Source organism: Plectropomus leopardus, chromosome 11 (assembly GCF_026936395.1).
Source record: "Plectropomus leopardus strain MGB_pleo_1.0 chromosome 11, ASM2693639v1, whole genome shotgun sequence".
In the NCBI taxonomy this organism is placed as follows: domain Eukaryota; kingdom Metazoa; phylum Chordata; class Actinopteri; order Perciformes; family Serranidae; genus Plectropomus; species Plectropomus leopardus.
Window position 1 is genome coordinate 33,253,868 of NC_142186.1, and position 27,303 is coordinate 33,281,170.

The 27,303-nt window shown below is 39.1% G+C and overlaps 1 protein-coding gene across 5 annotated transcripts in view; it reads right to left on the reverse strand.

Moving 5' to 3' along the window:
* Positions 1–27,303, reverse strand: part of dgkb (diacylglycerol kinase, beta) — a 93,616-nt gene that overhangs the window by 32,883 nt on the left and 33,430 nt on the right. For all 5 annotated transcript variants that reach the window (XR_015777997.1, XR_015777996.1, XM_088084670.1 and 2 more), the window contains 13 exons: positions 26,705–26,779; positions 26,247–26,366; positions 23,163–23,280; positions 21,149–21,237; positions 20,701–20,817; positions 20,317–20,415; positions 17,970–18,071; positions 14,471–14,544; positions 13,815–13,889; positions 9,828–9,913; positions 9,079–9,168; positions 8,059–8,219; positions 46–110 (listed from right to left, as the gene is read on the reverse strand). Coding sequence is in view for 3 of the 5 variants with exons in the window: in XM_088084670.1 (XP_087940796.1) it covers positions 46–110; positions 8,059–8,219; positions 9,079–9,168; positions 9,828–9,913; positions 13,815–13,889; positions 14,471–14,544; positions 17,970–18,071; positions 20,317–20,415; positions 20,701–20,817; positions 21,149–21,237; positions 23,163–23,280; positions 26,247–26,366; positions 26,705–26,779 (1,271 nt within the window). In the remaining 2 variants the exon portion in view is untranslated. The remainder of the gene's footprint in view (positions 1–45; positions 111–8,058; positions 8,220–9,078; positions 9,169–9,827; positions 9,914–13,814; positions 13,890–14,470; positions 14,545–17,969; positions 18,072–20,316; positions 20,416–20,700; positions 20,818–21,148; positions 21,238–23,162; positions 23,281–26,246; positions 26,367–26,704; positions 26,780–27,303) is intronic.

The window sequence follows — 27,303 nt, forward strand, 5'->3', positions numbered from 1 at the left end:
CACCCACCCCTCACTTCTATATGGACTGAGAAAAAGTTAACTCACCTGCTGTTGAACTTCTCAGGGTGCTTCTCCCTCATAACATGGAAACGATGTGCAATGGAGGCGTCCTGAAACAGAGAATCAAATCTTTAGTTCAGGTGCCACCAACAATGTTGAATTTGTTGCTCATTCTCATGCCCTTGAACTTAAAGGGACAGTTCATCCAAAAAATCCGTTCATTATATATCTACCCTCAATATACATACAACCAGGCTAAAAACATGGTGCCTGTGACATTTTTCAAAACAACTTGGCACGTCAGGGCTTCAGGACATTTGGAATACTTTGAGCAGTATGGAGACATTTTGTTGTTTAATTATAATTTTTTTAAATGTTTGATTTCTGATCACCATTAACTTTAGTTTGGAAACAACGTCTTTTCCCCGTGAAACTCCGGCAGCGTTTTGTGGACTATAAAACTGACTTTACATTGGCATGAGGGTGAATACATATTGACTGAATTTCCATATTTGGGTGAACCGTCCCTTTAAAACCTGCAGTTTGAGCCTCCTTGTTCAAATCAATCAACATCTTGGTGTGAGTGTGTAAGCTTTTCAGATAATATTGAATTTCAGAGCTCCTGTTGCAGCTTTACAGTGTGTTTTAAGTTTAGAGGTATGTTTTTCGACTTTGGGACTATACTTAAACCCTGCTGACATTTGGAGAACATGTAAAGTTACTTAACAGCTCAATGAAAGTTTAACAATTTCACATCATTAACTAACTTCCCGAACTTCTCAAACAGCGCGGTTACACCTTGCGTGTCTCTGGAGTATATTTCTATAAGATGAAAGAAGCTGTGTGCAGGCGGTGGCAGCAGGGTTGAACCTGGGATGGAGAGGTATTGACAGAAACCCTGATGAACAGCACGCCATCTCCACACAGGCTAATTAATTAAACACACATTGTGAGTAATCACAGCTCCCAGCTAACCTACAGGATGCTGCCGACACCACGGCAACCGAGTTGTTTTCTCTCTCCTTCCTCTCTCTCTCTATAAGTCACTCTCGACCTTCCTCTCACCCTCTCCGAGCCCTCCCCCGACTCCCTCTCTGTGACCCGGGGCGTAAAGTGCAGCCTCATTGGAGCTCTCGGTGTTACAGTGATACAGTTCATGTTACACATGTTATGGTGTGACTGATGGAGACGCTTCACCACCGTATTAACACCATCTCAGTCTGGTTCAGCGTGAACTTAGAGAATAAAGTATATTTAGTAAATCCACATAATTTAGTTTGATGAAAGACACATTAATAAGTCTTATTTACATGTGTTTTGTGTATTTTATCTGGATCTGGAGTGCAAATAGAAGGTGTAAAGGCATGGAGGTGGCTTGCATTTCGATCTGGTTTCACAAAGATATTTTCAACTGTAGTGTTAGACTGTTTCTGTAGAAATGATCATTGACACCTGCTGACCAGGGGCACCAAATAACAAGAATACAAGGCTCTTTATTTGTGATTTTCTAAGACTTTTTGGGAGCTCCCATGAGAACTGCAAACCGTTTTTTTGTTTTTCCTGTTTAGCCAATTCTCCACTAAAACTACTTCACAGTCAGAGATTCTTGGATGATATTTGTGGGCCAATTTATTAGTTTGTTAAATAATCATTATCCTTCAGTTGAAATGAAGTAGGTCTACACAGTAAATGACACTTCTGTCATTTTCGTAAAAAAACTGGAACTTAAAAGGACTAAAATTCCAAAGTCTACTTAAAAGAAACAACAGACGTATCCTCTGCTTTGGATGACGGCTGACACGCAATTTGCTTTTTTGTTAAGTGTTTTCTATTATTTACACGGCTAAAGAGTTTTTAAAATTGGCGACTGTTGGCACTGCACAGGCTTATGTCTTCCACCAATAAACGTACACTTATGTCTCTCATGGTTCCTGTTGTGTAAAAACAGAACGAACTCTGAAATAGGAGCCAAAAAATCCCTAAAGTGGCAATCAAAAAACTTCAATCCTTTTTACTTCTTGTGGTGCGGTCATAATAAAAAGAGTGGTCCTCAGAACAATCCAATCATCAGAAAAAGTGTTTGCATTGTACGTTCCTGCAAACCACAGATAAGTTACATTTGCACGTCATTATATAGCAGCTGCACTGAAACTTTACAATTCAACAATGCTGTGTTTAACGTGGTTAGGTTTAGGGACAAATACTACATGGTTAGGAAAAGATCATGTTTTAGCTTAAAATACCAACTTTTAAAGGCACAACTTTGGCTGGATAAGCAGCGATGTCTCAGTGAAAAAAAACAAAAAAACTAATAGAAATATTAATAAAATAAAAAACGCTTTTCGTGCTACAATCCCTACTGTATACCCATGCAAAGTGACTAAAAAAACTGACAAAACAGCAATGACTCGCTGCCAAAAACTGTTTTGTTGCTTGGTTTGCATATCACACTGTGTCAGAGGCCATCGTCTATCCCTTACACCTCCCCATGACAAACAAGCTATTTTCTTCTGTTTAGAAACATTGATATCATACCTAACAGGTTCCTGTAACAGGTTTTAGAGTCATATAATGCACCAAAATATAATAAAATTATTATTTGGGGTTAAAGGTATTTTTTTTAATAAAAGTTATTTCTTTTTAACAGGGTTAACGTCAAAAAAATATTCAGTGTAAATCTAGTTCTATGAAAACTTTCCAATGGCCCTTTTTTTAAAAAAAAAAAAATATATATATATATAATATAATATATAATAATCTGCACATCGGTTATTTAAATATATTGGAAGAACATAAAACTGTTTCTTGAATAGTAACTTGTTAATAGTCATATATTGATTAATTTGAAATCTGAATATATAAGAGATTAATGATGTCATAAAGTATGCAGAGGACCTCGTGAACAGATTGTGAAGTCTCAAGTAATGAACTTCAGAGGGACGCCGAAATTTCCTTTAATTTACACTTCTAAGTCGGCGTCAGCAGAAAAATGCTGGCAAGGCCTTCATGAAAAACACACCACAAACTCTTGACAAAGTTGTGTGCTCTGAAAACATCTCAAGAAAGAAATGAGAGAAAGTTGCTGTAAACTTTTTGGGCTTGTCCCCCCCACTGAAGCAATCTGTTTTGACCCACTCGGTTTTTGAGTGGCACTATTGAAACAGCACCTACAGGGAGGACCCCCTGCTAGCTCTCTGTACAGAAATTTAGGAGAAGCCAAAAGAGAAAAAATCAATGGGGCTTCTCTTGATGTCTCTTCAAGACGCTGTAAGCACAAGACCAAAAGAATTCTCCACGATCCCCGCAGACTCACCTCACGCTTCCAACGCGAGCCAGAGAGGTGAGATGATGGATATATCTGAGAGAGTGTAACTTGATTTTCTTACAAACAGGACAATAGCTGCAAACAAGAGAGCAAAAGCGAGGAGAGGTTGTCTCCCCTTTGGTTTGGGCTCTATTATCTGAGATCAGTACAAGTGGAGCTGCGGCTTTTGCAACAGTAAACAGCGATTTCAAGCAACCAGGAGTGGATGAAGCTCTTTGTCATCCTGCAGCGACGCAGCGTTTGTATGCTTTAAGAGGTAAAACTTTACATATGAGGAGACCTTACGCTGCCATGGTGCTGAAATCAACATCACAAAGAGTAAATTAATGTATTCTTATTTTATGAACTGTTTTTTTCATATGGATTTCTATCAAAACATGGAAAAAAATGCAAAAATCTTCATTAATTTAGTTTAGTTTAATTAGTTTAGTTTTTTTAAAAAAAAAACAAAACTTATTTTTATTTAACTTTAAACATATTTAAATAACTTTTTTCCTCCATTAAATTTTTTAACAGCAGGTCCATCTCATGTACACTTGTATATAAAACTGACTTCTTTGATGTGAGTTGCATTTTTTTATGAATGTGTATTGCCAAAAGTTCTTTTAGTGTTTTGAATTCCTGCTTATATTTTCGTTGTATGAATGTGTCTTCTGGGATGTTTTATAGTGAATGCATATTTTTATGTTGTTTTTATGAAACCAAAGGAAAAGTTCCACAGCATGGACAAAGTTTTTGTCTTTATATAAATAAAAAGTAAAGTTAAAAAAATGTAATTTTTTTTGTCAGGTCGATCATTTTGATCAATGATCATTTTTCGGTGCACTATAAGGAGTTTTCATGTTGGCTTTTTATGTTGACTTTTAAGAATCTGCTAAAAATATCATTTAAAGCTCTAAAACAGCTACTAAAACCAACCTTTTGATGAGTCTCAACTGTTGAACTTTGGCATATCCTCAGATTACTGTAACGTTTCTATTTTGTATTTATGTTCTTGAATGTTGCAGTACTCTGTCTTATCTTTATTCCTTTCAGCATGTTTATTGTATGTTTAATGTGTGCACCAAAAACCAAAGCCAGTTCCTTTTAAGTAAAAAACTACTTGTCAACAAATCTTATTCTGTTTACAGGGTCAATAATAAACTTTAAATCGTAGCTTTTAAACCAACATGGACTGAAAGTCCTTCACGTGCTGCAAAAAAATATACATTTTTACAATTTTGTGAAAACTGCTCAAACTCCATCTACAGATTAAGATCGTGTGATCTTAGGACCTTATGGTCAACTATATCTATATTTTTTAGACAAACAGACACCTGGAAATGTGTAAAACCTGAATAATGAGACGAGTCAGTCACACCATCAACACATGCGGGACACATTCACATCTTCTTGACCCCCTCGCGGCAGTGGGACGTCGTCAGCTCACTCACTCTCTCTCTCCCCCTAGCTGCCCTCAAATAATTACCAATGTAAAAATCTGGCACCCAAATTAATACAGGACATGTGTAATGTCCTCTCATAGCTCAAAGTTTAGTCCAATTATGAGTGGGCCCCAGCGGTTTGATGTGCCTTTCACTACGGGGGAGAGTAATGGCTTTGACAGGAGCGCCAGGGTCATTAGGGCGACTGACTGCATTATGGTAGTGGAGCGCGCTCAGTGATTAGTTCTGTCTCTCACCCCTGGCCCTGATTGAGATCATTACACTTCACGTCACTTCCACATCCTCCCAAAGGGATGGCGACCATTAATTCTCGATCCAACTGGGCCGTGGCAGAAGGTTAGGTTGGAAGAATTTACTGAAAAAAATAGACGGCTGGAAAAACTACCTGAGTTGTTGGACTGTTCGACACTTAGAGAGCGATCAGACAAATAGAAATGTAAAAAACTTCTCTTTAAATGACTTTACACATTGGCGGTGACGCTCACACGCTCCCGGCGGCCGCTCCTGCTGATCTTTTGCTTTCGACAGTATCATTACAGAAACAATCTGCTCTTCATCTGCATAATCTCTGAGGTAATTATTAGCTTGACTTGTCCTATAATCTTTATTGTGATGTTTTTTTTATTCAACGGAAAGCAAAAAAAAAAAAATTGATGCAAAAATGTGTCACGAAATATTATATCACACTCAAATCCATAGAGAGCTCAAAGTCCTCTTAATCCCCCACAAACAACTTCATTTGTCATCATCACGCCTGCTGGCTGCTAATCCCACTAACAGAGCAGAGACAATAATGACTTCATGAACCGGCCTGAGCTGCTCTCTTTGGTTCAGCAAGACGGAAAGTACACGTCCCATCAAAGCATGAAAACTTACTCTGACTTAGACGGTATTGTACTTTCAGTTAACAGCATGAATGAGTTGAAGGAGGCCGGCAGGAGTTGCATTAAAAGACAAAGTCTGCCTCTTCAGCCAACGGTGCTGAAATTACTTCTAAAATCAGCACATTTATCTCCTTTTCCAAGTAAAGAATTAGTAAGAAATTAGTATAAAACACAAGAAAATTGCATGAAAATTAGAAAAAAAGAAAAAGAAAGTAAATATGTAATTATGATTATTATAAATATAGCTTTTTCCTTACATTATCCCTAGTTTAAAAAAATAAACCAAATTAACTCTACAGCATGCACCACACATGATCATTGCATCCATACACCCACACTCACCCCTGATATTCATGTCCACATCCCACTAGCTTTTGCCTCATTTATATGAATAAATATTGGTTGTTTGCTTTACATCTGCGCGCATCCTTGTTATTTGTTGCAGTGTGCGAGCCGGCTGTAACAGCGGTTATTAGGGGCAAACGTTTTTTTTTCATTTTTTTTTAAATCTTTCCTAAAAGCAGGTACTTTTAATGCAGACATTATAATTTTCTGTGAGGGATTTTCTACATTTTTTATTTGCATGTCTTTCAAACACTTCTGTTTTATGCTAAGTGTTTGCTAAAGTATAAAACATCTAAAATCTGAGTTTTTCAACCTCTGACTCCCTTCTCCTTGTTTATGAAACACTCATTTTGTGTTTTTAAAATCTTATATTAATAAAGGAGACTTAACAGTGCCATCCAACAGAAGTTCTGACCCATGACCAGCCACAACAAATGCACTACATCGTTTCAATTCTCTGTCGGGATCTATAATGTTGTCAGACACTTATGATAATCTGAGCCAAAAACAAGCCCTTTTAACCCTTTAACATCCTGCTCAATCAATTGGTAGAACACAATTTGTGTTGCTGAAAAATGTGCTTGAATTCAACTCAGTTTTCAAAGACGCGTAAATGTAAATATCCAGAATACATAGAAAAGAAAAAGTAAAAGTACAACTAGTTCTATGGTTATAAATTGATAGTAACATATTACAAGCATCACAATAGTAAATGATTTGTAATTTTGACTGTTTTCTTTCTAATATAGTTTGAAATAAAGGATGAATGTGTTTTTTGACATTTACACTGTGTATTAATGCACTGAAACATGGGGATGAGTGCTGGGAGATTTATTTCTCACTGTAACCACTTCCTCCTGTACACATCTCTGTATGTTGAGCAGTGCTGACAGATGACAGCCATTGTTCTCCTCTATCACAATGTTAACAAGACCTGTCCTCTAATATCCTCCAACACGGTCATTAGGGGCCCGCGCTGGAGGTGTTATTCAACTAACATTTGTAAGGCCATGCATCACTTATGTCCCTGCCACAGTCCGTACGAATCTCCCAACACCGAGTGGCTCCCTCCTCTGCCACCTGCAAATGTCAATTACCATATTTCCCCCTGACATTTATCAGTAATGGCTAACATGAGCTACGTGAAATCAGGGTCATTATGTTGGAGATGGACAGTGGGGGTTGCTGACGGCTGCGTTACGCTATGCAAAGACACAACAAGGCTTGTTTATCAATCAGAGGTGGTTGAGGCTTGAGCACATCTCAATAAAGGCCGAAACAGAATGTGATCAAAACAAATGAATTGACCGATTACGCTGTTACTGCAGGTACTGTGTTTTTTTTTCTTTTTTACTATACCTTTAATAACATAACCAAGAATTTAATTTTCAGCATGTCAGTCCGTCCTCCTTCTGTCTTTGTCTGAGTTCGTATCTGGGTTAAGATGTTTACTGGCGCCTCTGATATTCTGCGACTGAGACTCTTTGTCACCACGATCAAACTTAACTTTGGTGTGAAAGGTTTGAAAAGCTGCCATATGCTCCTTACAGCGGCAGTGAACAAGTGTGCCGTCACTGTCACCCTGCAGTCACAGTCAAGTGTGTTTTGTGAAACCAGATTCTGTGAAAATAAAAGTCATACGATACTGAAACTCAGAGTCCTGTATCGAGCTGTGTTACTGATGGGTGTTAATTTTATTTTTGTGTTCAAGTGAAACAAAGAACACGCGGATCGGATTTATAAATATATAAAACATATATAATTATAATATATAAACATACAGTATAAACATATAATGATAATAATAATATGTCAATTGAATATTTATTGTTTTAATCCTGACTTTTTCTAGCACCAGCTGGAATATGAGAAATGCTTTAAAATCAGGGTAGTCTTCGACTGAAATGGGTCAACTGTTGACCCAATAAACTCCTAAAAGAAAATCATTAAAAGGTAAGATCTTTTTAAATTTTTCAACCTGAATCTGTGTGATACATATAATACGTCATGTTCGCTCTGCCTCATCCGTGCCATGAACAGCGTTTGAGGTGCGACTCACCACTCCGATGGAGAAGTAGTTGTTGATGATACTGTAAGGCACCGGGTCCCCTCGCTCCTCTTTGTCTGTGGGCGTGACATCAATCTTCCAGCGGTCCAGCATCACCTCCGAACTGTTCTCGATGTCCCGCATGATCTTCAGGAGGCTCTCGCCCTCGTAGCCTCAAACAGACAAACAGAACATGTGTTAAAATATGTCCAGACTGCATGCAAGTTCTTGATTTGTTGGTCCATAAGGTTACTATTAGCTGTTTTTTTATAAGACGTGCTTATAATTAGAGCTACAGAAAAGAGAACTGTGCCTTCATATTTTAATCAGTTTCACTGTTATTTACTTCTGTTATTTTACTTACACAGCTGATTTATCATACTTAAAAAAAACCTTAGTACCTTAAAATAATGATATACTTTCTCAAAATAATGACGCATCGCAAAGTAATGATAAACTCTCAAAATAATGACTCACTTATCCTCAAAAATGACTTAATATCTAAAAAATAATGAGATGCTTTCAAAAAAACAAGATGCAATCTTATTTTCTAAAACTAATGACGAAGTATCTCAAAAAACAAAAGACATGTAATCTCGAAAATGGACTTGCTTACTTCACAGTAATGAGAAATAATGATTTACTTATCTCCAAATAATGCCGTAGTATTGTTTCTCGTTATTTGGATAAATTTAGTCCTTATTTTGAGAAAAATTCTCAATATTTTGATATAAGTGTTTCATTATTTTGTAAAAGTTTCTCATTATAATGACTTCACACAGTTTTTTTTCCATCATACTGGTGTTAATGGGCTTCCATACACTGCAGCTTCTGGGCAAAATAATACTTTGAATATGTTATATGAGACTGTGATGGACATTTTCATAATTCTCTACACGTTATATAGACATTAACTGGTTAATTAGCAATACTGTAGTACAGAGTTATGGTGATCATACTGTTTATCTTTAATCTAATGAGGTGAATTAAGACCATGCATTTCTCTGCAATGGATCTATTTTCTGTCAGTACCTCCTCCCCATCGCAGACATCTTGCCAGGTCGTTGCCAGTGCCAAGAGGAAGTATACACACGGGGGGGTTCCTGTCCAGGTTGGCCTTATCTGGACAAAATATCACAACACGATGCGAAACGAGGCCAAACCACGAACAACAAACTCACTGCAAAGACTTGCAAAGAAAGCACCAAATCCATTTGCAGCCCCGCTTGTAAAACTACAAGTCAATACGAGCGTGCAGTTGTACAGTCTATTTCAAGAGATGGTTATTACCTCTCTTTGTTTTGATTGATAAAAAATTGAGGCAATTTTTGAGAGCCAGAACAAGAAACACGTCTTCAAGACCAAATAAGAGGAGGCCAGGTGATTTTTTTTTTCTCATCAAATGATGACAAGCATGTTGTTTTCCGACACACGTAATCATCCCATTTTACCACCCCTGAATACGCAGGCTCGCGCGTAATGAAAGTATTTATATACAAACCATAGAGTGCGCTTGGCTTAACCATTTCAGAACGAACGACAAGCCGGCTCTAAAAAAAAAAAAAACTAATCAAAACAAATACAATTTTGCCAAAAAAAGGAAATGGAGCATTTAAGTTCTTCGATGTTGTTCGTTATCAGCAAAGAGAGACTGAGAGAGTGAATACACTGAAGCACCATCAGGAGTTTGAAGTTTGTAATGTGTGTGAAATAATTAATTGGACCAGATTCTTTATAATGTTGTGATTAAATATGATGAAATGAACAAAAATGTTCTGTACCTATGAAGTCCAGGATCCAGCCCGCTGTGCCGTCCCCTCCGCAGGCCAGCACCCTGAAGTCAGGAACGTCTCTGAAGAAGTTCAGCCTGCAAACAAACACAGAACGCTCTAAAATGACGTCTCACTTTGTATTTTATGGTGCAACTAAAAAAAATGAAAGATAAGTTATCCACTTAAAAGTGTTTTGTGCATATTTACAATTTTCCATCATTACTCTGGTAAACACTTTAAATGTTCAGCTCATGTTTATGATGACATTAATTCAAAAACATGCTGATTTATTTCTATTATGACCATTCTATGTTTAGCAGGGAAATGAACTCAAAATGTACATTTTTACTTCTGATATGACTTAACTCCCTCATTGTTTGCTGAGTTTGTAATAATAATAATAATAATAATAATAATAATATTGCAAAATCAGAGGTCAGTCTTTTTTCTGACCTCATCAAGACCCAAAATGTACAGAAATGTTTCAGGTGAAGACTACTCTCTTTGCCAAAAACTGGCCTTACATGTTTGATTAAGTGGACAGAAATGACCACAAAATATTATTAACCCATGAAACCTGAGTGAACTGACTTATTTTCCTCTACAAAAAAAATGACCCAAAGTACAGCAAGAAATTAGTAAAATGTCACAAGAAAATGCCAGAAATTAGTAAAAAGAAAAGAACAAAACTACAAAATGACCTTGAAAAAAGCTAAAATAAAAAATATTAATAATAATAAATGTACAAATGTACTATATATATATATATATATAGAGGTATTTTGGTGTTTTTTCCTTATCATCTGACAGCTGATTCTATCTTTCTTTCTAACAAAAAAATTATATTTTTACTAAATTTGTATCCAAGATGACAGATTTGTTCAGGTGTCGAGAAATCAAGGTTAATTAAGACAAAGCTTCTTGACAACAAGACAATGTGTTCGAATGACACAAGCATGTTTTTGAGCCCACAAGTCACTGCTTCACCACAAACCCCCTCAAATCCCACAAAATAACACATGTCGCACTAACAATTACTCATTCGGCGAGCTAGCCTGCCTGTTCGGGGGCTAATTGGATCATGACAGGCAATGTTCAGTCCAACTTCTTCCGTTCCTTCACAATAACAAAGCCCTAACTGGATGAGCCAGCCTCCCAGCCTCGTATGGCGGGTAAATGATTCGCTCAATTACTCTCCAACTGGGACCACAAACCACATTAGACGCAAAACAGACGGCCGCGAACATGAAAGGCAACTTTGGGGATATTTAAATACCAAGAAACAAACACTTAATTTGCTGTGATTGTATTAGCGAGGCAGCTAATTGACAGCAGTGCGCGCGGCTGCTCTGGCCTGCAGTGTCCGACGGTGACCGTTCACCTCTCTAATGTGTGCGGCGGTGCGCAGGCGACTAAATACAGGGTTCATACACATTTTTACCAATACACTTCCAGGACTTATTTCTAGGACTTTTTCATGACTTTAGGGCAAAGTTTAAAGAACATACATTCTCTAAAAAGACAATCGATACTTCTTGTCCATTATCTTTCATTCCTACATAATAGCTTTATATATATATATCTATATTAAAAACATTGATTTCAGAACAGGATTATAACTGAATATTTAAATAAAATATAATAATTTAGGGACGGTTCATTTTTTTTATGAGAGGAGTGGGGCTAGTGCAAAAGGGGAAAGGCGTATCAAATATTTATTTGAGCTCTGAACAGGGATTTATGTTTTTATTTTGGCATAGGGAAGAGGCATACAACTTTAAATGGCTGTGATTTATACTGATTTTACTGCTGTTTTTTTCCTTTAAAAAATAGAGATTTTTAAATAAATAATTGGGGGATTTTTTTTCTTCTTTAAAATTTTTGGGTGATTTCGAAGAAAAACAATGGCCTCTTTTTCTGTCAAAACTTCTGGAAAATTGTGTGCCTCATACTTTGGTGACTTTTAAAGAAAAAAAAATCCTGTTTTTTAAAGAGAATGAGAGCAGACGCCTGCGTCTCCGCCGGTGTTCCATTGCTCTCATTATCCGAAGGGTGTCTCCACCGGTGACCGCTCCGTTGGTGTCCCGCCGGTGTCCCACCGGTGTCCCGCCGGTGTCCCGCCGGTGTCCCGCCGGTGTCCGCTCTGCTCTCATTTTCCGTCAGTGTCTCTGCTGGTGTCCCCTTGATCTCATTCTCCGATGGTGTCTCCACCAGTGTCCGCTCCGCCGGTGTCCACTGTGCTCTCATTTTCCGCCAGTGTCCCCGCCGGTGTCCGCTCTGCAATCATTCTTCTCTGGTGTCCCAGCCAGTGTCCGCTCCAATGATGTCGGCTCTGCTCTTATTCTCTGCCGGTGTCCGCTCTGCACTCATTCGCCGGTGTCTCAGCCAGTTCTTTAATAGCCTAATATTTTGGTGATTTTTAAAGAAAATATTTTGGCTTTTTTTTCTCTAAAAATGCAAAGAAAGAATAAATTCTTCAGAAAACCACCAAAAACATCCATTTATCATATACAGAAACTGTAAAAACAGAAATGATTGTTGAATTTTCAATTTTCCAAAACTTCCATAGTACATTTAGTTATCCAAAACTTTTCCTGGCCTGCAAATTTCTCCATGACAGGTTTGTCATGACCGTACGAACCCTGTAAATATGAACAAGGTTACAGCGGATCAAGGTCGGCTGGAACGTTGTCAGCTCTGAGGAGCAGCTCTGGGTCCAGACGGCAGAAGGGATGCAGGTGATGTCTGAGGCCACGTGCAGGGACGGCAAGAGAAGGGAGACAAAACAGTGCACACAAGGTCAGCCCCAAAAACTTGGAGCTGCGTTGGCACAATCTGTGGTGTGAGAGCTGTGCCAGCTCCTCGGACAGACAGTTGGAAAAAACCTTGTTTGCACCCTGTGTGTGCCGCTGTGTATTTATTTTTTATAAGCCACAAAGATTCTGTTTTCAGATCTAATCAAAGCCAAACAACGTGGCGGCACGGCGGCGAGGCATTCCTGTATGTTGTGTAGCACCAAAGTGGTGAAGTGGACTTATGCATGTAAATGATCCATTCGCTTTGTTAATCACAGGTGTGAACCATAAGGAACCCGCCGCCGCCTGCACCTACAGCCTGCAGAGAGCTCCTCGTCTGTATGCGCGATCACATGTGGGATGGTGAGAGTTTCACCCTCTCTACCCGTCAGTCATCTGTGTCACCGGCTCGCCGTTCACGTGCGGGCTTATGCATATGGAGCCGCGGCTCGTCTGAGGCTACAGCATGATGCTGTCGTCTCCAGGATTTGTTATGTGTGAACTCACCTCATTTGTGTCGGTGCTGTGTGAGGGAAGCGAGTGAGGCTCTAATATTAAAGGCCTCTCTTGCATGTGATGGTGGTTATTATATGTGAGCAACAACAAGCCTGTTTGTAAACACAAGATGATTAGCAAATACTGTATGATTTCTCAGCCTTTCCCTCTGTTTGGTTTTATATGAAAAACAACTGACGTCATAATTGACGTTTATGGGAGTAGGATCCTATTCTGCATCAAAATATTCACATTTCAAGATTGTTTTATTGCTAAACACTATTTTTCATCTTGCTACTTAAAAAAAGTTGCAACCATGTAAAATATTAGTTTTTCAGTTAATTTCTTCTCTGTCTTGTGTGTTTGTGCTTGCTACAGCTAATAAATGCAGATACTAAAATGTGCCACTACTTAAAGTAAATGATAGCTACTAAGAACGAAATATCGATATGCTTTCCGCCATTTCTGCTGCCCTGAAATGTCAAACAAACGTCACAAATTTTCCACCCAGCCAACAACTTTGGAGGGCTGTTCATGTGCTTGCAACTTGTAAATACACAAAACAGAATATTTCTGAGGCGCGCGTGAAGGCAGCATGATTACAGCAAGCAAAAACTTTTTTAATGTATAATTGTGCGCGTGATCTTTAAGACAAAAAATGTGACCGTTTCCTTCAAGTGGTTTTGCCTTGTTAAAACAAACGTACCCGGGCATGGGTCCATTCTTGGCCAGGTTGTACACTTGTCTCGGGTTCAGGAGATACTGGAACTTCCTGTAAATCCTACAGGAGTGTAAATACAGAGAGATCAGAGAACAGAAAAAAACAGACACTGCAAACATCAACTCAAATATCACAAATTTGGCCTTAAAATACATGGATTTTAGTGTCAGATTTTGCAGATCGGCGTCCAATCAGAGCGTTGACAGGGCAGTGGACTGGGCAGCGGGGTGGGACATACCCAAAGTCCCCTTGAGGAGAAACCATTAGAAAGACTAATTCATTTTAATTTCAATTTCATTATATCAACTGGCTGAAGTCATATTTTGATCTCATAATTTAAACAAATGAGGGTCGGCATAATAAGGAGTGAATGAATATGTTTCAGTAATAACCCAATTAGCCCTGGGTTAAAGACGGGGGACCAGCCAGGGACGTTGACAGCCAGGAGGGCGGGAGGTGGGGAGGTACAAGTTGACGGTGAAGGCGGCCGGTGTTTTGGGTTAATGTTATTGTGGGGTTTTTTGACTAAGTAGGCCTAAAGCACTCAGCAGCCAGAGGCCACGGCGCCACCTTCCCTCTGCGGCTGAGGAGCGCCGCTTCAGAGGCCTCTTGTAGCATGTTGAGACAGATTGTGTACTTACCTCTCTCCCTGCTTCCCCCCGCTCTTCGGATTGACAAACACTAGCAGAGGATGAGTGCCCTCTATTGTTGTGATCTGAATGAGAGATGTCAAAACAAACCGTTGGTGTTTGGAGACTGCAGGATGCTTCACAGGAATTCACTTTCAAGCCATATCCCTCAGACGTTTTGTCGAGTATAGACGGCACTTCCAAGCGATGCCAGTCATCGGATTCATTTCACAGTTTTCCTGTTTCGCTGCAGAGGTGCACAAGTGGTACCTGGCTGCGGCAAAGTGCGGCCGCTCACCGACTTTTTGCCTCAGTCCAAATTTAATCTTGTGTTAATTATAATATCTAATTATAAAGGAGAGCAGTGATAAAGTCTCCAAAAAAATTATTTCTAAGGAAAAAAATAAATCACATAAATGTTCTTTCTGATCAGCTCTAGTAGTGTGTTTAAAAGGTCTCATGAAAAGACCCAAACCAGCAATGTGTCAGTCAAAACTTGACTCTCTTACTCTAAAGCTCAGTCACTGTGACACATATCATCACATTTTCAAGTCACAAGTAAGTCCTGAGTCTTAACACTCTAGTCCCAAATCAAGTCAAGCAAGTCCTAAGTTGAGTCCTAAACTTTGAGTTTTAAGTCTTAAAAAAGTCATAAAACATAACTTCCACAAATGCAATGCCAATATTTTATTTACAATAATCACAAATGCTTTTTTAATATTTGCAATTATTTGTGAAAAGAAGTTTGTTGAAAATTTTCTACGCTTTTTCAGACAACATTTGCATGTAACATTAACATAAGTGCATTCAAAAAATGATGGCAAATTAACTGATTCGTAGCACATTTTTTAAATTAACACTTTTAAATCTTTGCACTTCAGGGAAGGTATCAAGTTTTTTCAAGTCAAAAGGCTCAAGCCTGAATTACGTCATGAGTCATTGGTGTTAAAGTCCGAGTCGAGTTGCAAGTCTTTTTTGGTTTTATTTAATCTTGAGTCATCAATTTTGTGATGCAAATTTGACTCAAGTCCACTCCTCTGTCACTTCGACACAAAAAAAAGGAATTCGTCTTGAAAAACTGCTTTTGATTCTGAGTTTTTAAGTTTATTCGACATGAACTGACTATTCAGTGCCAGATTAATGCAAATTAAGTGCACTTATTGATGTGTTTTGATAAAATCAGACTTAATCAGGCTACATAGACAATAATTTGTAGTGGATTTTTTTTTAGCCTTTAATGGGATTCATAAGTTAACAACCTCTCTGGAATAAGAGATTCTGTATCCCAATGGGACTAAATAAAGAATAACCAACTAAAATTTGAAGATAATAAGAAAAAATGTAGAATTTAGTAAGCAGAATATATCACACTACCTTAATAGTATTACACTTTGGCTCCAAATGTAGCGGATATCAAGGTTTTTCTTAGATGTTTTGGTAGCAAATGATATTAGTTGCAGGTTAGATTTCAGCAAGCAGACAGCCGTGGATTTACAGTACAGTAAAACAACCCATCCGTCTCTCAGCCAATCGATACTCTCAACCTGATAACTCATGATTCACAATTCAGTCGTAATAGTTATTTGTCACCGCTTCCTAATTGGCAGGGCAGTTTGTCTCGTGTGACGTGGGGAAGGATTTTCTCAGAGCGCTGAAGCGAAACTGCAGTGGACAGACAGACAGAGCCTGCGGTGCCCGGAGGCCAAACTCACAAAGAGCCACATAAACAAGCTCTAATCCAGCGACTCCCCCCGTTTGAATCGCCCCTGCGTGCAGACAAGTCGCCCCGTGCTCTCCCTGACACAGATGAAGCGCTTAACTCCCCCTGTCTGCTATCCCAGCAGGCCAGGGGTGAATTAACGAGCTCCCTGTCCAGTCCAGAGTGATCCATTACTTCCTGTAATTATAAATAATAATCTTGATTATTATGCTGGTTAGCCGGCGAGAGGCATAGATGGATGTGCCTGGGATATGATTCATCACATTTCTCTCGCAGCCACGCGGAGACGAGCAGTCGCCACAGACAGCGGCAGGTTTCCATCGCCGGCGTGCTGGCTGACAGATATTAGAGAGGAGCGGGGCGGACTGGGCTCTGCTGCATGACACTGATTACCAGCAGGGCCTGCAGAGCCACATCATATGTCCCGAGACCAACAGAGGTTCATTTCACAGCAAAGCTCTGATGCATGGACAGCGTCTTCAAATTAATGCTGTTTGTCTATAATCTGTGCAGGACGCAGCAGAAACATACAGAATCTCTGCAGTCCTGAATCACACTGACGCTCTGTTCCTTTAAGATTTCAGTTTAGGATTCTGTTTCTTTTAAATCACTAAGTGGTCTGGCTCCACTTTGTGTTGCAGATCTTTTAACCCACACTGGAAACCCCAATCTATCCCCCCAAAATTATTGTGGAATCCAAATAAATGTTCCAAATTGTCGAAATGACATAAAAATTTGATGTTCATCTGATACAAAAACTCATCCTTTGTGGGCTTGGCATACAATTTTTATGTTAAGTCAACATTTCTTCAGTTTTGAGTTCACTAAAATGTATAATTTGTTTAAAATAATAATAAATAAACGGAAAACAGTCATCCAGCAACCTGTAATTTTATGTTAATATGTCACAGAATTTAATGCCCTCATGTGACACATTTATTTAATCTCTAGTGTGCTCATAACTTCCATGTAAATGTATTGTGCTAAACTAAAAGTTTTAAGTGCAACCTCTTTCCAAAACATTTTCAGGTTGAGTGAGGGAAGATATGTCCAATCTGACAATCAACCTTTCAACCTTTTCCTAAAAACCAAAACAGCTGCCACATTTTTAAAAGCTTTAAAAACCTCACCTGTCAACAGTTATTTTGCATTTTCATCATTTTTACTCTGGTCCTTTTATATTTTGTTTTATTTCTCAGCTTTTGTTCTCTCCTTGTGATTCTCACTGTATTCTGCAGTACCTTTTGTGCACCTGTGAAGCACCTTGTTACTCAGGGTTTAAGTTTATAGCTGTTTCTTGAGTCTCATTCTCAGGTTGTCAAACTCTGACGCTTTGGGTCGGTTGGTGCTGAGGTAGTTGCACTGAACCATCAAACCAAAGCGGCAGAGTGAGACGCTTTAAAAAGGTTTGGCTGAGGAGTGCTACAGGTGACCGTCGGATATAAGTAAAAAAATGACCAAAAAAAGGAGGAGGACGTTAGTCTTGTTATTTCTTGTGTCAATAAGTCAAAACACTAAGTTTTCACATGCCCTGATGAAGACTTTAAGATGAAACGCATAGGTTTCAGCCCATTTATTAAAGGCTTTTAACTTTCGGAAAAACAGCATGGCTTGTATTTTTTTGGTTTTGACATTTTGACAAAAGAAATAAAAAGTCTGACTTTTCCCTCCTTTTTTCATCAACCGTCTGTCTCCAAAATTACATAGAGCACCTTTGAGTTGAGACTCATTTTACAACTTGTACTTACAACATTTAAAAATTAAGAATGGGGCCATTTAACAAAGACTCACCTGCAGTCCTTGGCCGTCCACTGTGACTGAGTTGGCTCTCTGCATCTTCCCCCGGCTCGACTGGCTGGATCGGGAGTCTTTCCTTAGCGTCGACTGTCTTTCCTGGGGTCAAAGGTCAAACAATGAGGTTGTCAGAGGACCCGAGAGGTTGTACAACTTATAAGACAAATTTAAAATAAGTTATGATGCTTTGAAAAAGTTGTTTCCTGCTTTCACTTCATTTAGATAATTATGAAGACTCAATATGTGTAGATGCATCTTAACTGTTGATTTTTCAATCTTTTTGTAGAGTGTGACAATTGTATATTTTGTTGTTACTGATGGCTACAACTGAGGAGCCTAAGGTCATGGCGTTGGTATTTTTTCTTTAGGTTAATAAAATTTAACCAATTAATAAACTATTAATACCTAAGTATAGTTCTAACTGCATTTTATTCTTGGCAGCATGAAGAAGGCATTGAAACAACATTTAGACCATCATACAGCAAAATATAAATCACATTATGTTATGGGGCTTTAATTTTCCAATAATCTATTCATCCACAAGTTTGATTAGAAAAAACTAATCAAATGTTTTCTAATTCTAGAAAAAGAAACATCCAAGTTCAGAAAAGGCTGTATTAAATTAGAGTTGTTTGATACAGATACCAGTATCAGAAACACCTCAGATGCTGCCTAAAATGCTGAACTGGTTATCAGCGTTTAGAAAATATCAGAAATGTGGTAACATCTATGGCATTCTTTATTTGTATGTCTTTTTTTAAGTCAATGGTTTGTGATTAGGATTGCAAATTGTAAGCACTTCCCTTAATCGATTATTGTTAAAATAGAGATTGATTAATCAATTAATCGATTAATCGTTACCTGAAAAAAGACTGAGAGATTTCAGAGAAGGTGTTTATGAGACGGATGGTTTCGGCTAATGATGTGGATGGATTTTGTCAATAAAGTGGAATGTCGTCTGCATAAAGGCTGATCTTGTGATGAATGCATCTTGTTTGTATTTTTTTTAATACTGCAAACAAAAATTCTTAAATTTACTTTATCGAAGGCTTTTTCAGCGTCTAATGAGACTTTGGCTGTTGGTGAGTTCATGTGAGATGCGTTATGGATGAGACTGAACAGTCTGTGCAGGTTTTCGTTTGAAATACCTTTCATAAAGCCAGTTTAGTCTGGGTGGACGATGGATGGAGTGACTGTTTTGATTCGTAGTGCCAGGGCTTTGCTAATTTTTTGTCTGTATTGATGAGTGATAGTAGGCGATGGGGAGGTGGGGTCTTTATTGGGTTTAAGTAAAGGAGTGAATGCTGCTATGTTCATATCTGTGGGGGAAATTTGGATTTGAGTTAAATTTCACTTGTTAATTTGATGAAAGTGGGGGCTAAAGTCCTCCCAAAGCGGATCCAGGTGATTTGTTGTTCGGCCAAAGTGTTAGTGCATTGTGGAATTCTGTTAGTGTGAAGGGTTGGTCAAGTGTATTTGCTTGTTCTGTGGTAAATGTTGGTAAATCAATATTGTTGTTATTTTTGTTTAACTTTTTTTCTCTTTTTTTTCCTCCTTTTTTTGCCTGGCTGAAAAGTTGCTATTGATCCAGTGGTTTGGAAGCAGGAGGTTTGTTTCAGATGCTTTATGTTCAAACTGTATTTGTTTTTAGTATCTTTATGATATATTTGGAAAACAAAACAGACCTTGATCAAAAAACAAAACAACTGTTACATGATTTTTGTATTTGTTTGTTTTAACATAACTTCTGGTCTGCCCAACATCGCTGCTGGTGCTCTGCTGACTGGTGAAAGAGCGGTGTGTGCCTCAAGATGGCTTATCAAGTGTCAGAAGAAACATCAGAGAGATTCAGCCATAAAAGTTTGGCCTCAGTCAGATGCACACTCACATGAGGAGTTTGTTCTGCAACAAATCTGTGACGTAGCATCACAGACAATGCTATAATATTGTGCCGTTAGCATTAGGCATTAAGGCTTGGCAATATATTAATATTGATTTTGGTCAAAAACATCTCTATTGACGGTAAAGATTGTTGACCATAGTCCAGAATAAAACTTTTTTTTTCCTGGTCAATACAACATCAGGCAACTTGAAATATTACACCAAGTGGATAAGTGGTGTTTGAGAGACACTTTCTGATCACTTTCAGGTGTTTTTTTCAACTGAAACAGAAGGGTTTCTTCTAAACTCTTGTACAAAATAAAAGGATAAAACTTTAAAGCCATTGGAGAGCTCAGTGGGAGAACACAGGCTGATGATTGCATCCTCAGGTATCACAGTGTCAAACAAGGTCAGCTTCACTCAGCCACGAGGCCGCTGACCAGTCAGGACAGGAGAGTCTTACCAGGACGACGGGGCAGATGGAGTTGGGGGGCAGGATGTGATCCTTCAGGGGTCCGCAGTCACACTCGGGCTTCACGTGGGAGGCACACTTGTTATGGAGCTGGAGGAGGTGGCAGCCGGTTATTAACAGCCAACTCGTGACAGTAACAGCACATGTCAAAGTGTACGTTTTCAGGTATATGCTCGGGATTTGTCTGCATTAACACGTGACGCTGCCTCTGTTTTATTTTCTATTAACTTGCAGCCACAAACAAGTGTTTTCTGGGTGTAAATTGGTGGGATGACTTGCGAGGTATCAGAGGTGCTAAAATCAAACCCTAAAAAAATAAGAAGCCGTGGGAATATAATGAGGAGGTTGGCTGCCTCTCCTCGGGTGGCGGCTTACCGTGATTTGACACCACACACAGTGGAGCCCAGTCAGGCCCTGGTAACACTTAACGGTTTTGTGACACTTGTCACACTTGGTGGGGCAGTTACCTTCCACCCAGAAATGATGCATTACCTGCGGAGAGAGGGGGAGAAAGCATACAGGGAGGGAAAGAAGTGAGAAAAGAAACATGGTGCAGAAAAACAAGACGTATACAAAAGCACAAGTGACAAAACAATTAAAGAAAGCAAGACGGAAAGAAAACAAGTAAGAAGGAAGAGACAGAGAAGCCAAACACACGATGCTGTCTGTGTCTTTAAACCAGACTTGTCCTGCTAATTAGCAATGCTTAGTAGCAGATTGAGTTGTTTTAATTCCATTAGAAGAAGAGAAGCCCTCATCGTAAGCCCCGTGGAGCATCGCTGATCCAAGCGTGCCGCCTGGTAAACACTCCAATTGGACGCACCTCGGTGTTTTTCTTGGACTTGACATAGGTTTTGATGCAAGACGGCGGAGCGCGAGCAACGCACCTCTCGTGGACTGTGTACTTGCAGACTGGGGAAGAGAAAAAAAATGCAATTTAGGATGGAACATAGAGGAGAGATAAAAAAACAGACTTTTCATACAGTTATAAGTGATATACACTGGGGTTTGAGTAATGTGTTTGTGAACGCTCTACTGAAGGAGTTTGTTGCCAATATTTTGTGAAAAACAGCTTCTGTGAAGAATGTAGAGCCGGTGCGCTGAAGAAAAAAGGATGTCCAAAGAATGGCCATCAGGGCTGAAACGAGTTTCATACTTTCAGAATAAAAAAAAGGCAGAATAAATGTTTTTGGACCATTTTGGACGTCTTTTTCTTAGGGTGATGTTCCGAAGTATTGACGTATAAAAACATTATTCATTAATCTATATTTTGATAATTAATAAAATTAATACACCTCTGATGTTCTTCCTTGAATATATAAATTTAATGACAACACAAAATGGATCCAAGAAGGTTTTAGCACAGCACGGACGTGGACAGAGACAAACCAAATATGTAAGTTAACAGATTAATGATCCAGTCTTGTATAGTGTATTTCACGTCATACAAAGGCATGTGTAATCACGCTACTTTGGTAATAGTCAGAACTATTGACTCGTAACTCTCGGTCCAGTCTGTTTACCACTGGAGTCTGAACATCCAAATAACCAACATAAAGTGTTGAAAAATACCTGTTAAATCATGACGTGACACTGGAAACTCTTAATCTCAGGCAAATTATATCTTTTTTCCAAGGTTCCTACAGCTTAAGGTAAGTAAGATTTCAGACTTTTTAAAGATTTTTTGTGCCACTTAAAAAAAAAATTTAGGGAAAGGAACAATTTTAAAAATTTTATTGCAAAAGACAGTCATCTTTATCTTGTGGCAAAGATGAGGCCATAACAGAACTGGGTAATATTTGTATGCTGATTTTTCTTGGCAATTTTTGTGTCTCAAGCTGCATTTAAGACACCACTGTCCTGATTCCCATTGTGCAGTTTGAAAAACATTTTGCATAAAATACACAGAGCCTTGTGTGCGTTGGTTTGTACTGGTTTTAGCGATGCCCTGAAATTTAGGTTAAATGGGCAGTTTTCATGAACTTGCACTTCACTGTCATCAAGGTCCCCACACATTTTCATGGGCAAAATTGAAACATTTTTTGCATGACTTTTCAAGAACCTTCTATAAAATCTTTTTTTTTCTTGCCCTATTTGCTAAAAGGTTTTTTGAACATTTGTGATTCAAACTCTATTCAAACATAATTTAAGCTAGATGGCATACATGCAGGGAGAGACAGAATGTGGGGAGAAAATGAAGAAAAATACTTTGTGGTAAACAAAATGTCACACTTTGATGCATATTAAAGTTACATCACATAACAATTTCATTACACTTAACAAAAGTCTATGATGTTTCCAAAACTGTAAGTGATTTTTGTGAATTCCATGACTTTCCAGGTCTGAAAAATGTTTGTGAAATCGCATGACTTTTCTAAGTTTTCCATGACCATGGGAACCCTGCATGTCTTCCAGGGTGCAGTGACAGCTGGCAGACAGCGGACACCGAAACAAAACATGAGCGTTGGTTCCACAATCCTGATCCGTGTGACACGGACGCTAGAAGTATCTGGTAAATAACTTTTCAAAAAAATATGTCACCAATTATTTTAAGATTTTGAGATTTTACAAAGCAATGTTAGTAAAAAAGAAGGTTATTAAAATCTTACTTTCTATCTCCAAGCAGTTTAAGACTTTGAAAAATTGATTTAAAGCATTTTTTTAACACAAAACAAGACCTTATTTTTAGATTAATGAGTTCAAAGTCTTTTTTTTGGACTTTTTAAGCCGCCACAGAAAGCCTGATTTTCCAAGTTAAAAATTAGTAAGCTGCACACATATCTGTCTCTGCAAACTGATGCGCTCATCGGACCCTGAACTGTAAGTGAATTACTCACATGAGCAGCAGAGTCCCTGCTTCCCCAGTCCAATCAGCATGTTGAGACACAGGTTACAGTAGGCCGGCTTGTTGAAGTGCTTCAGCCTCCACACGTGTTGACCGTCGTCTTTAACGTTCTGCATTGACACAAACAAACCAAATGATTAACGAATGATGAACTGCTTCATTACATCATTTAATATTCTGGTGGGAGAACCAGCATCTCATCACTTCACTGACTGAGCTTGTTGTTTCTCACGAGTGTGATTTTATTTTACTTTAGTTCTTCTAGATGTGTTTTCCAAACGCAGTAAAGACAGAGAACTGCCGTCTTCTTGCCGTCGTCCCTTTGCAGTAATATTCATTCATAAAAAATGACTCTTGGTCAACTTTCTGCTGAAGCTGGTCAAATGGTTCCATCTAGTGGACACATGATGAACTGAAGGAAGAGCTGATGAAGGTCTGGTTAGTTTGGGGATCTCACAGCAGCAGAGGAAAATACCACTGATGCACGATAATGTTTATTTCAACTGATACCAATGAATCGATAATTTCCAATTTCCAAGATACCAATAACTGATCATTTCTTTTTGTTTGTGTTTCATTACCTGAGGGTATGAAAGGCTGAGATGTGGAGAGTACAGATTAATTTAATTTGTGCATTTTCATAAAAAAAACAACATTTCAGAGAAAAAGCTGGAAAATTACAAAAAAAAATTTAAGAGCAAAATCAATTTCATTTTTATAAAATAATGCCGAAAATAATATTCTGTTTGAGTTATAGTATAATTATAGAGAGGAACATTCCCCAAACTGTCAGGAAGCAGCACAGCTACAGAACAGTCCCTAAGTAACGGCTCTGTTGTGATCTCTGCATATTTACATGTTGTTCTGCTTGTTGTTGGAAGGAATCAAACATCAGATATCAGTTTATTCTTTCAGCATAACCGAGCTGGAGACTCACTGCACCTGAACTCAAACTGCGTCCAGCATGTCCTCTCATCCTGTCCCCTCATCCTGTCCCCGTCACACACACACGGAGCAGAAGGAGGGAGGGGGGAGACAGCGGCTGCTTACACTGGTGTTCAGCGGTTATGTATAATGTGTATATAATAAATGACAGTATCAGGGCCGGATCTAGACGTTTTGGTGACCAAGAAGAGATTGGGATTGAATTGGTATTTCACTAACAACAACAACAACAACAACAACAACAACAACAACAACAACAACAACAACAACAACAACAACAACAACAACAACAACAACAATAATGATAATAGCAGTTTCTCAGAGACCACAAATAATTGTCTAAATTTACAGCGTCAGAGAGATGTGTAGATGCAGATTAGAAGGCTCTTCTATAGCAGCTGCTGGGAGCTTCTGCTGAAGTCACCTGAGTTCATCTGGACACTTATAGACGACATTAACCTAAGCAAAAACATGAACCTGCAGCAGACAGTGTTGGACAATGAGAGCAGAGCGAACACCGGCAGAGACACGGGCGGCGAATGAGAGCGAAACGGATCAGTCAGCATCCGTAACTCATCCCTGACTTTGTCTTTCAGTCCGCAGCGCCATCAGGTCTCACGGTGCAGGCTGGTCAGCAGGTCAATGAGAGACAACAGGGGCGCTGAGCTTATGATTGTTTCTCTCTTTATTTGTTCATTTGTTATTTTCAAGGCGGAACATGAAGAAAGGGCACTAATGGGCGCAGCAAATTATTTCATTCTTACTTTTAATTCTTGTCAATCAGCTGAAACTATTAGCCACGGTAATTTACAGTGGCGTCATGAGAGAGTAGACGGAAAACAACTCCTCTGACATTAGAGCAATAAGCATGATCATCTTGCAGAAATGAATTAAAGAACAGAAAGGCACAAAGAGCCGAGGAGAGACTCAGTACAGTAGTTTACATGATGTTCGAAAAAGTCGAATTATTGTGTTAGTCCGACTAAAACTGGACTTTTAAAATACCACTGACATCAAACTAAATCGAATTTCTTGAAGTTGGACTAACACACCCAGATAATGCGACTGGAAGTTGAGCTACTCCGTCATGTGAACACGTCAGTGGGCACTAACCGGACTCTGCGTTCTGTGCGTGCTCTTAGTCGCTGCGCCGGCCTCCCTCGGTGGTTAAAGATTGGGACTGTTTGTTATTAAGGAGGGGTGAAGGGGTGCTGAAAAAAAGCTCAGGCTTTTAAAAAAAAAGCACTGAGGAGTGATTTGTATTTTTAATTCAGGCTTAGGTTGATGGCTTCCCGTGTCTGCGTGGGTTCTCTCCGGGGTCTCCGGCTTCCTCCCACAGTCCAAAGACATGCAGCTCAGGTTGATTGGTGACTCTAAATTGCCCTTAGGTGTGACTGTGAGTGTGTGTGGTTGTTTGTCTATATGTGTCGGCCCTGCAATGGTCTGGCGACCTGTCCAGGGTGTACCCCGCCTTCCGCCCGATGACAGCTGGGATTGGCTCCAGCCCCCCCCGCGACCCTTACGAGGACAAGCGGTTACAGAAAATGACTGACTGACTGGCTTAGGTTGATGATAAATAAAGTACAGTTTCGGCATGGAAGCGCGATGTCCTGCTGTGGACAATGCCGCAGCTGAACATATTTTAGCCACCAAAAATAAATAAATAAATATATATATATTCAATATCTGTTTAAGTGCTTATTATATTGAAATATTTGCTCCTCTTTACCTTCCCCAACAGCTGATGGAGGCAGCAGGAGAGCAGTAACTCCACCGTTCAGTGGCGTAAAATGAAATATTGTTTTTCTCAGAGGAGTCTGGTGTTTTTGATATAACGACTTCAAATCTCTGTCAGTAAAGGCTGTCTTACAGAGAGTTCAAGCGGTGAAAAATATTGTAAATGTGGCATATACATGAATATATATAGAATATATAGAATATGTAATGGTTTAAACGCTCTTAGCATTAAAATGCATCTATTCTTCTTTGTAGCTTCCATGTTGTTTCCAATTTACAAACTCAAAGCACATGAAAACAACGAATTTGGAAGAACTACTTCCAAACTCGGAAACTACGACCCTCCGACATCAAATGAACGCAGCAAATGGAGGCGATCTCTGTGTGGACTCACCGTCTCCAGGCCCAGCAGGACCAGCAGTGGGATGGTGGTCATGCCTCCCTGGATCCACTCCTCCAGTGACACTGTGCCGTCGCGATCGTAGTCGATCTCCCGCATCATGTCCTGCAGAATCTACAGTGACAGAAGTCAAAAGAGAAGAAGTGGAATTATTCAGCTTGTCAAAGAAGTTGTAAATTGGTGTAATTTTGGCTCCCTGTGGGGTTGAGAGAAAATCTGTGGAACATAAAAAAAAAAAATGTGTTCAATGAGTTTTTAATAAGAGTTTTTAAGGCCCATACTTAATTTCTTTCAGTGCCATCTTTAGTGTCAACGTTGAGCTGCAAAAACATAATTGTTGTCGAAAAAAATGCTGAACAAGTGTCGAGTAACGAGCTAAGAGGTTTCCTTCACAGCACATTAATTCCACATCGCTGCTGATTTTTGTTAACTGGGTGAAACGTCTCTCTTACCGGTTTAAGCTCGGTCACGTCCCATTCCAGGTACTCGGCTACGTGCATCATCTGGGAGATAATGTGCTCCAGCTCCTGCGGTGAGACCACAGACAGCCAATTACAGGCACAAAAATACTGTATTTACCTTTCTGTATATTGCAGCCTTACAAGTTGATGTCGCCAAGTGTCTTTGGCGTGAATAGACTGATAAACAGCGTGTAATAGCAGGTTGGGAACGTCATTCTTCCGCACAGAAGAGCTGCAAAGAGAGAAACAAAGGCAGCGTGGGAAGAGCTCCGAAGTTGATGGTTTAATTACAATGGTTGCTTTTTGGGGGGGGCAGAGGGGGGTGATATTATTAACTGGTGGGATACTGAATCACTATGATGCACTTTGGACTTCTGTAATGTTTTGAGTTCAAATTAAGAGCTCATGCATTCAAAATAAAAGTATTTTTGTTTTATTTTCTCTGAAATCTGCATCATTAATATCGCTGTTTTGTGTCTGCTCTCTGTGCTCTTTTCTCTCTGTCCCAGTCAGTAATGGGATACTAATAATGGGATACATTACCAACACCCACCACCCACTCCACCCTTTCCCTCTTTAACCCTCTAATT